This window comes from Vipera ursinii, assembly GCF_947247035.1.
Source record: "Vipera ursinii genome assembly, chromosome: 16".
Classification (NCBI taxonomy): Eukaryota; Metazoa; Chordata; class Lepidosauria; order Squamata; family Viperidae; genus Vipera; species Vipera ursinii.
Genome location: NC_139529.1, coordinates 5358648 through 5369019, shown reverse-complemented (window position 1 = coordinate 5369019; position 10372 = coordinate 5358648). Strand labels below are relative to the sequence as shown.

Sequence of the window (10372 nt, the reverse complement as noted above, 5' to 3'; positions counted from 1 at the left end):
CCCCAAACGCCGCGGCCGGCCGGCAGCCTCCCTCCCCCCAGCGCGCAGGGGCGCTTCCGGTCGCGCTTCCGCCCGGCCGCGCCCTGCCTCAGCACTTCCGGCGCGGGCGGGCGGGGCCGCCGCGGGGCAGCCTGGGAGGCGTAGTTCGCAGCCGCCCGAGCTCGGGGAGGGGAAGAGGGGCTCTGGGGGGCGGGGGGGATGGGCTGTAGAGAGGGGGATGGGCTGTGGGAGGGGATGATGGGCTCTGGGAGGGGATGATGGGCTCTGCGGGGGATGATGGGCTCTGAGAGGGGATGATGAGCTCAGGGGCGGATGATGGGCTGTGTGGATGGTGATGGGCTCTGAGTGGATGTTGGGCTGTGGGAGGGGATGATGGGCTCTGCGGGGGATGATGGGCTCTGAGAGGGGGTGATGAGCTCAGGGGCGGATGATGGGCTCTGCGATGGGTGATGGGCTCTGAGTGGATGTTGGGCTGTGGGAGGGGATGATGGGCTCTGCGGGGTATGATTGGCTCTGGGAGGGGATGATGGGCTCTGGGAGGGGATGATAAGCTCAGGGGCGGATGATGGGCTGTGTGGAGGGTGATGGGCTCTGCGGTGGGTGATGGGCTCTGGGTGGATGTTGGGCTGTGGGAGGGGATGATGGGCCCTGGAAGGGATGATGGGCTCTGGAGGGGATGATGGGCTGTGTGGATGGTGATGGGCTCTGGGAAGAGATGGGTTGTAGGAGGAGATGATGAGCTCTGGGGGATGATGGGCTCTGGGAGGGGATGATGGGCTCTGGGGGGATGATAGGCTCTGGTGGGGGGATGATGGGCTTGGGAGGCGGCTGGGGGTGAGGCTCGACTCCTCCTCCTCCTTTTTTGCAAGGGAAGAATCCTGAACAAAGATTTCCTGGCCTCTGCAGGGATGCAACCTCGCAAAGATTTGTGCAATTAATTTGGGGGGGGCGAAAAATCCTTATTTGGGAGGCTTTTTTGTGGAGGCGGCTGGGGGCGAAAAATCCTTATTTGGGAGGCTTTTTTGTGGCAGGCAGGCTCCTTGCAAAAGGGCCTGCCTGCCACAAACCACCCTTGCCAAAAGGAGGCTGCATCTCCCAGTTTGGGGGGCTTCAGGTCCCCAGTGCGAGAAACGGGAGACGCGCCCAGGGGAAAGTAAGGGGAGAGTAAGTTTCCCTCCCTTTTTAACTGCATGGCTTACAAATTACAAACTGCTAAGTTTGTAAAGCTGCCCTGAGTCTTCAGAGAAGGGCGGGATATAAATGGAATTAAAAAAAATAAAAAATAAAAAAAAATCCCTCAGCATCCTCAAAACCTCCCATTGTGATGGGAGGGGACGATGAGGTGCAAAGCCAAGTTGCAGGCCGACAAATCACACACACACACACACACACACAAACAGAGAAGCTTGGAAAAGCTCTCAGCCAAAGTTGCCCACAAATGGACTTGTCTCTCTCTTTCTTTTTCTTCTTTTTTCCTTTTCTCCATTTTTCCCCTTTCGTTTCTCCCTTCCCCCCTTCTTTTTCTTTCTTGTTTTCCCTTTCTCTCTCTCTCTCTCTCCCTTTCTTTCCCTCCTAACCCACTCCTCTTTTGAAATACGATTGCAAAACGTAAAAAAAAAAAAGTGCCATTCCTGCCTGAGAAATAACTAAACACAGGACTGCTGTTCTAAAAATAAGCCTTGATGAAAGCAAGGGAAAGCGGTAGAAAAGATGTGATGCAATTTCAACCCTGAGTATTTTTCCTAAAAATAAACAAAAGCTCTGCCTTGTTAAGTTGTTTCCTCTTATCAACTCAACAAGGAACAGAAACACTTATTTTTTTATTTATTTTAATTCCATTTATATCCCGCCCTTCTCCGAAGACTCAGGGCGGCTTACAAGCTTAGCAATAGCCTTCATTCTATGTATATGCTTGCTTATTAGGGCTTTCACACACACCCCAAGCGGCATTATTACAAAGTCAGCTTAATTGCCCCCAACAATCTGGGTCCTCATTTTACCTACCTGGGAAGGATGGAAGGCTGAGTCAACCTTGAGCCTGGTGGGACTCGAACCTGCACTAATTGCAGGCAGCTGGTGTTACTTAAGGAGGCATTAGCCCACTGTGTCACCAAGGGGGGGGGAAAGAAGTTTTTTTTGTTCCCCCCCCCCTTATAACCCTGTCTCGACTCAAGATGCGGCTTTGTCCCTTTTTTTTTAGCCTATTTTGTTAAATTTTAACCCCGGCCCTAGCCAGATTTATCTCACGCTGGAAAAGCTGGGTTGTGGTTTGTTTTTTTTTTCACGCTTTCTCCACGTAAGATCAAGGAGTTTGGTATGCTGGAGAAATCAAGAAATCAATCCCTTATAAATGCCAAAGGCATTTGGTTCTGTTCCTCCCCAGCTTCCTTTTAAAAAAAAAAAGCTTTTGGAAAACCAAGAGAGTTTTGAGAGATCGGTAGGGTGCAGGCGTGTCTTTTGCAAGAAAGGAGGAAAGCCAGCCAAAGAGCGAGGAACGGAGGCGTGGGTAGGTGGGTGGGTGGCTGTGGCAGAGGAAGAGAGGCAAGACAATGTGATGACACATCACTTGCAAAACTTCTCCGGGCCGAATCGGAGGGCCAAAAAAAAATAAAAATGGCTGAGAGCCAGAAGAAAAAAGGTGCCTTTAAAAGTAAGTTGTGGCATCAGGTGTGTGTGTGTGTGTGTGTGTGTGGGAAAGAGGGCAAGTAGATTTTAATGGTTTGTTCACTTGGGGCAAAAAAAAAAAAAACAAGCCAGGAGTCAGACTGGACGTGTGCGTTGAGTGGCTTGCACCGATGCTACTTGGGAGGGACTCAAAACAGGATACCTGCATTTTTTGCCCCCAGCAAAACTCCTGGATTGGCCAACACACACACACACACACACACACACACACACCGTCCCCACTCCCTGTCGTGTGAATGTTCAAGCTGGGGAAAATGTACAAAGGGACGGGTAGTTTAAGCAAAAAAAAAAAAAAGCTCACTTTTGCAACTTTGGGGGATAACGCAAAGGACTTTTTGGGGGGGAGGCTTGAATTTTTCCTGGAATTTGGCAGCTGGATTAAATGGCTCCTGCTTTTGCCTGAGTGAGAGAGAAATTCCTGATTTAAACTGCCGCTTTTATGGGTTGGTGGGATAATCAGGATGTTAAGAGGTAAGTTTCTAGCTCTCGTGATTCCAGGGCAGAGCTGCCAGGTTTGGGCTGAGCTGTGCCAAAGGGAAAGGGGAAATTCAGAACAAACTCGGCGCAAAGCGTTAGCCGGTAATTGCCTTGGCAGCAGTGCAGAAATGATTTACGGTTGGATCCAATGTTTTACCATTTCCAATTCCACCCAATCTTTTAACTTGGTCTGCTTTATAGCCTGGCGTTTCCCTTTCTAAATCCAGCTTAAGTGCCTTGAGTGTGTATGTCAGCTACAGCGGTTGTTTCTCAACATGGTCTACTTTGTGATGTAGGGACTTCAACTCCCATAATCCCCCCAACGGCTGGGAAATTCTGGGAATTAAAATCCACACGTTTGCAAGTGGATAAAGTTGAGAAAACGCCGAGCTGGAAGCTGCGGTATAAACGTTTGCCCACAAACTGGAGAAGAGTCCCTGTATCTCAGGAGATTTTAAGCTGGGCTTGACTTCAGGAGATTACCTCTCGGTGTGCTACGGCATTGATCGACCTTTCTAAGAGGCTAGTCCACATCGGTCTGAACGACGAATTTAGAAAGCTTGGTTCCAGCAGCTCGGATGCTCGGCTGATCTTAGCCAGATACAACCGCTGCTTTTCTTAACAACCATGCCGCTAACTTAACAGCTGCAGGAAGGTCGTAAAATGGAGCAAAACCAGTGTCTCATTCCACAACAAATTTAAACTCTTGTGGTCGTAAGTCGGGGACTTCTGTAGCAACTACAAACGGAGCAGAGTTGAGGCCTCGCTCTTTCCGAAAGCAGGTGTAGGCTTGAAACAGGAACCCACGCCAGGAAGTGGGCAGATTTTGATCTGCACCGCAGGCACGTTGCTCGCTCTTTCTGCTCCATAATCTCTGGGCTCTGTGACCCCCAAAGACTGGCTTCCTGGTGCGTGGAACTAACGCCCCCATCCTCCCTGGCCAACTGGGGTTGTAGAGTCCACCTCTAGGGAAGACAGCGCTCAGACCTTGTGCCCGTCACATGAAGCTCAGATGTGTCGAAATAGTGTTTATTCCGCAAGGTAACACTGGCAGGGTGTTCAAACGCGTGCACCGATTCAGAGGATTTTAAAGACAGAATTAGAATAGCATAGAATTCTTTGTTGTCCATGGACAACACTGGACACACGCAAGGTGCAAAAGCTCTCAGTGTGCACGCAAGCAACAAGTGATAAATCGCGATCATAGTCATCGTAAAAATACTTTCATCATAAATCATAAGATACAACACTTAGTGATAGTCATAGGATGCCGGATAAGAAATGAACATAAATTAGGCTAGGATACTAAATAATGAGGGACGCGGTGGCTCAGTGGGTTAGGACGCTGAGCTTGTCAATCAGAAGGTCGGCAGTTTGGCGGGTCGAATCCCGAGTGCCCCGTAAGAGTGAGCGCCTGTTACCCATCCCAGCTTCTGCCAACCTAGCAGTTCGAAAGCACGTAAAAATGCAAGTAGAAAAATAAGGACCACTACGGTGGGAAGGTAACAGCGTTCCGTGCGCCTTTGGCGTCTAGTCATGCCGGCCACATGACCACGGAGACGTCCTCAGACAAGTGCTGGCTCTTCGGCTTTGAAATGAAGATGAGCACTGGCCTTCGGCTTCGAAACAGAGATGAGCACCGGCCCCTAGAGTCGGAAACGACTAGCACGCATGTGCGGGGGAACCTTTACCTTTACTAAATAAAACAATATAAATCGTTAGATGCAAGCAACAAACTTCTAGTCCTAAATCGATTAGGAGGTAGGGAATAGGAAAGATCAGAAGAAGAATAGTAATACAGCCTTACTAGATATTTTGACAGTGTTGTGGGAATTAGTTGTTTAGCAGAGTGATGGCATGGGGGTGGGGGGGGGAACTGTCCTTGTGTCTAGTTGTCGTGTGCAATATCCTATAGCGTCATTTTGAGGGTAGAAGTTAAAACAGTGTATGATGTGAGGATGTGAGATATTTTCACAGCTTTCACAAATATGATTCATGTGCAATCGAAATTAAATCATTTCCTTTGGGATTGATAAATGAAAAGTTGGGGGGAAAACGTTGCTTTTAGACGTGATAATAATGGTAGCAAGATGTTTGTGTGCACAAAGATCGAAAGATTTGGCAATACATATGACAGGGATGGAGATGATCGTACTTGCTGAAGGGGTTAAATTAAACATTGATTAGTGGGGGGAAAAAGACATTATCTACATTTATTGGTGGCTGGGAAACCCCTTGTGGACTTTTTGTGAACACCAAAACCAAAATGAACTCACAGATCTCTGGTTTTGACGCTTTGTAGAAGGAGTCACCAAGCCAACTTTAGCAGTAAGTTGACATAATTCTCAACAGAATTATATTCAAAAACAGAAAGGAAAAAAAACACACCAGGCTGATTTTCTGCATCCTCCTGTTAAAACAGGAGAGGGGGATTTGTTTAAAATTTTTTAAAAAAAACTTTTGAAAATCACGCTAGGAAAAGAGAGAGCGGCGTCTCTGGGGGAGGGGGGATAAAAATAAATAAATAATCCCAACGGTTTCTGATTAATTAGAGACAGTCGCAACGGGTACAAATATGTTCGGGGAAGCTTGGGGAGGGGAAAAAAAACACAGCATCTTGTAAATCTCAGCCAGTCTCGTTCCTGGGAAGTAAGTGACCCTCTTTCTGTTTTTTTTATTATTATTATTATTATTTCAGAGTTTTTTAAGCTCAAGGGGTTTGGAAGCCTGAGTAGCATTCCTCGCAGCTTGGGCTTCCGCAGAGTCTCCGTTGCCCCCAGACTCTCCGAGTCCTACGGAGGGGGGTCCCTCTCTTCGAAAGGCTTCCTGACCCTCAACTTTGAGATCACGCAAGACGACTTGGGGGCTGGCCCCAAAAGCCCCTCGCATTATGCCCGCTCCAGCCACATGTTCACCCACATGGGCACCATGCCCAGAACCAGCACAAGACAGAAGGCCGGGAGCCATGGGGCTGAGAAGGCCTTGGAGCCAACGTTGCCCAGGGCCACCGAGCTTGGAGATGTGGTGAGGGCTGCTGTTGCTCCACAGACAGGTTCTCCAACGTGGGGAGAAGGAGCAGAAGCCAACGCGAAAGAGAGGTCATCATCTGTGGTCGATATTGGCCCAAGCAGCTCCCCAGAAGCGATGGTCCAGGCTGAGAAATCTTCTCAATGTTTCCTTGAGCCTGGAGGGGTGTCCAGCCCAGGAACAAAGGAGAAAGAACAGCATGGAGCAACTGGACTCCTCGAGAGGGCCCAAGGTGACCTAGAAGTCTTCCCCTTAAGTCCATCTCACTACGCCCAGTCTTGTGATGCCTACAGCCACCTGGGCACCATGCCGAGGGCCCGTGCTGGGCAGTCCAAGAAATCTGTCAAAGAGAAGAAGCCTACAAAGACTCAGCAAGAGCTCAACCAAGATCTGCCCCCAGAAGCAATCCTGTCCCGTGAGGAAAGGGTCAAGGAGGCTAGAGACCAAGAGACGGCACAGACAACCTCGGAGGAGGACCCAGAACAAAGGTGAGATAAGACTGTTGTGGAGCTCTGTTGGAACCAAGGTCTGGGTGGATGGTCCATCACCCACTGGTTCTCTTTGGGTAATGTGGATCTAGCTCGGGGTGTGTGTCTTCAAACCTGGCCCTTTGATGACTGGTGGACTTCAACTCAGCGTTGCTGGCTGAGGAATTCTGGGAGTTGAAGTCCACCAGTCATCAAAGGGCCAAGTTTGAAGCCCCCCCACCCCCGAGCTAGCTCCATTTCAAAAATCCCTCACTCTTCCCACCACCCCCCAAGAAAAATTACAGCCGGGGAGGTCCTCTGGGATGGTGTACCTCAACCTCAGCAAATTTAACATGGGTGGACTTCTTTCTCTGGCTGGGGAATTCTGGGAGTTGAAGTCCACCCCTCTTAAAACTGCTGAGGTTGAGAAGCTCTACCCTATAAGGTAGAGGTTCACCTTACTGAACTAGGTTGCGGCCGAGGGAGACCAGCCCTACTCCCGTAGTGAGGGGGAAGCCCTTACGTCAGGCAGAAGAGGGACAGACGGGAGGGAGGGAGGCATCGCTGCAAGTTGGGAGAGAAGAGGACAATCCACCTTACACAAGGGACACCACCCCTTTGGGTGGTGGACAAGACAAGGTCAAGGAACCAGGTGGGAGATTTTTGCTACCCGTTGCAAAAAAGGAGGAGGAGGAGGAGGAGAAGAAAGAAAGAAAGAAAGAAAGAAAGAAAGAAAGAAAGAAAGAAAGAAAGAAAGAAAGAAAGAAAGAAAGAAAGAAAGAAAGAAAGATTGGTCTCCTGCCACCCAGTTGTCCTCAACGGCCCCAACATGGCTGGTGCTTCTATGCTCCAGATTCTCTCTCCATCAAGGGATGGACGCTAGGCACACACACCCTCCCAAGGGTGGGTGGGGGGCTTTGTGATCCCAGGAGACTGGGATTAGAGAAGGTTCCAGATCTAAGTGGGCAACCAGGAATGCTCAGCTCCCAGGCTCTGCTGGGCTGTGCCTTCCAGGGGAAGAGGGAGGGACGGAGACTCGGGGAGGGGAAACCGAGGCCCAGAGGAAGGGAGGGAGGGGCCTGGATGGTCAAGGCTGGCAGAGCCCAGAGGAGACGGAGCAGCTGAACGGAGGGGGTGGGTGGGGGTCAGCTGGTCTTGTGGAGCGTGGAGAAGATCCCCACTTTCTCCTTCCTTCTGGGGTGCAACCGGGCAGGAGGAGCGATGGCCGAAGTGGGGATGCGATGCCCCATCCTGGACCCAGTCAGGTAAGGCCAGCGGGATTCGTTTGGCCAGAACTGGCATTTGTTCACCTCTCAATGCTGAGTTGGGTTCTTCAGGTGTTGTTCTGGAATCCCACTAAGGTAGACGGACCCACAACATCTCAACCAGGGTCTGGCACAATTGACCATTGTTGCAACAGTACCCTAGCAATCCTGGTTTGGGCCACTGTGCTAAGCTGCGTTTTTTTTCTTTCCCCTTTCTAACTACGGGGGTATCAAGTAAGTGACGTTAACCTTATTCTAAAAACGGGCTTTGCAAGCTGCCAGGGCCGCGCTCTCACAGGTGGGACGCCTGTGTTTTTCAGACCGAAACGGGCGGGGGTCACAGGTCAGGGCTAAGCCAGGAATCGTGGTTTACGAACCAGAGTAGCCAGGTTTACATGCCAGCTTAAAAAAAATGAAAGCACGCAAAAGACCAAAACATTTGGGCTGTATTCTCTTGTTCGGGATTAGCTTTCCCACATTTCAAACCCGTCTCCACCTTTTGAACTATTCAGAAAGTCTCTCCACATCCCCGGTCCATCTCTTTAGGCCGCTGTTCTATTTATTGCATTTTTAAAAATGAATAAATAAATAAATAAAAATAAAAATGCAATTCTCTTCTCTTTTTCGCCCTCTTTTCTCTGCTGGTTCATCTCTAACTTCTAGCTAACTTCTAGGTGTCTTCTAGCTAACTTCTAGCTAACTTCTAGGGATAACTTCTAGGTGTTTCTAACCCTCTTCCTCCAAATTTATTCTTCTCCCCACCCCCACCCCCACTCCAGAAAAAAAAAGAAAATAAAATAAAATCTGTGCATGTTTGAATCAAAGGACCTGATTGATCCCTTCGGGAGGAGAAGCCTGGGCTTCCCGTTAGTCTCAGAAACGTTTGGGGTTTCCCGTCTGCTTAGAGAAATAAACGGTGAAGTTTTTTTAAATAAATAAATAAATTAGAAAACAGCGGTGAGTTTCAAAAAAAAACAACCCAACAACAAACAGCCGTTGAAAGAAAAAAAAAGAGAGGCCGGCTGTTTTGATGGTCCGACACAAGAGAGCAAGGAAATTGGAGGTGCCGATATTTTTTTTTCCACCCTAAAAACGAATCTTTTGGAATCAAATGGATTCCTCCAGAGCCGTTTGCTTAGGATGGCGGTGGCTTATTAGGACGGTGGCTAGGAAACCCCGATTAATGGCGTTACAGCTATTTCTACCGTGAAAATAGCGGCGATGCAGGAAAGGTGACACCTTATCTCGGGTTTACTCTAAGCTAGAGGTCCCCCAACCTTTCGGGCAACAGGGATCACCGGTTCCGCAGAGAGAGGTTTTTCCGCGGACCGGAGAGTGCGTGGGTTTGTGGGTTGCCTGCATCCCGCGGATGGGGCTTTGCTTGTTGGTGCGGACCGGCTGCTGGCATGCCGCAGCCCGGTACCAGTCCACAGACCGGTACCAGTCCACAAACCTCCTTTCTGCACCATTTTGTTGCTTCACAACAACCCTGTGAGGTAGGCCAGGCACCAAATTTCCCCCCCTCCATGTGAATATAACCCTGATGGTTGTTTTTTCTGTTCTGTTTGAGTTTAGCCCCTTAACCATCTCTCCACTCCTTTCCTAATACTCGGTTGCTTGTTTCTCAATCTTACACCCCTACTTTGTGAGAAAAACGGCAAAGATCCTAGTTCGGTCCCATTGCTTTGGGGTGTAATTGCACCCTTGCTGGGGAAGATGGGAGGTGTGTTCCAGGACTAAGAGCATCTGGTTGGGACAATACAGATAATCCACAATTGAGCCAAAATCTCTCTTGTTATAAGTGAGATAAAAGCAAACCTGGCTTAGCAGCCTATTTTGCGGACCTTTCTCCCGCCCACAGTTGTGAAGTTGTTAGTAACGCAGTTGTTAAGTGGCTCTTAAGTTTCCCTGGCTTGTCAGAAGGTGGCAAAAGGGGGATCATGTCACCCCGGGACATTGCAATGGTCATAAACGCGAGTCAGTTGTCAAGCATCCCCAGGTGAATCGTGTGGCCATTTCGGGTGTGGCAACGGTCGTCAGTGTGAAAAACGGCCGTATAAGTCACTTTTTTCAGGGCCGCTGTAGCTACGAATGGTCACTAAATGAAAGGTTGTAAGCCGAGGATTATCTGTACTTCAGATACTTTGTTTTTATTCGCTTACATCGGTTTAAAGGTTTAAAGAGTCCTGTAAGCCTCTGGGATTTGTAGGTCAGATTGATGCCTTCCGGGGGTGGGGTGGGGGGATAAACAAGCCCAGCCTGTTGGTCTTTCAGCCCCCCCTCCCAAACCCCCCCCCAATACTTTAGCATTCTATACAGAGTATCATTAGGCTTTCTTGTACCCTAAAAAAAATGATTTTATTTGGAAAGGTGCAGATTCAAAATTGCCAGGAGCTGCAGCCGCCACGATCGGGCTGACCCCCTCCCCAGCAGGGCCGTAAAATTCTCCAC

General features: G+C 49.3%; 1 protein-coding gene across 2 annotated transcripts in view; it reads left to right on the top strand.

Annotated features, from left to right (window-relative positions):
- The first annotated feature begins 2603 nt into the window (after positions 1-2603).
- The window catches only part of SH2D3C (SH2 domain containing 3C), a 34323-nt gene continuing 26554 nt past the window's right edge, over positions 2604-10372 (top strand). Inside the window, exons 1-2 of one of the 2 annotated variants that reach the window (XM_083375072.1) lie at positions 2604-2650; positions 5861-6677. In XM_083375072.1, the coding sequence (XP_083231198.1) occupies positions 2614-2650; positions 5861-6677 (854 nt within the window). In that variant the 5' untranslated portion in view covers positions 2604-2613. Of the gene's footprint in view, positions 2651-5860; positions 6678-7823; positions 7922-10372 lie in introns of those variants that run through there. The other variant, XM_083375073.1, reaches the window with a different exon arrangement.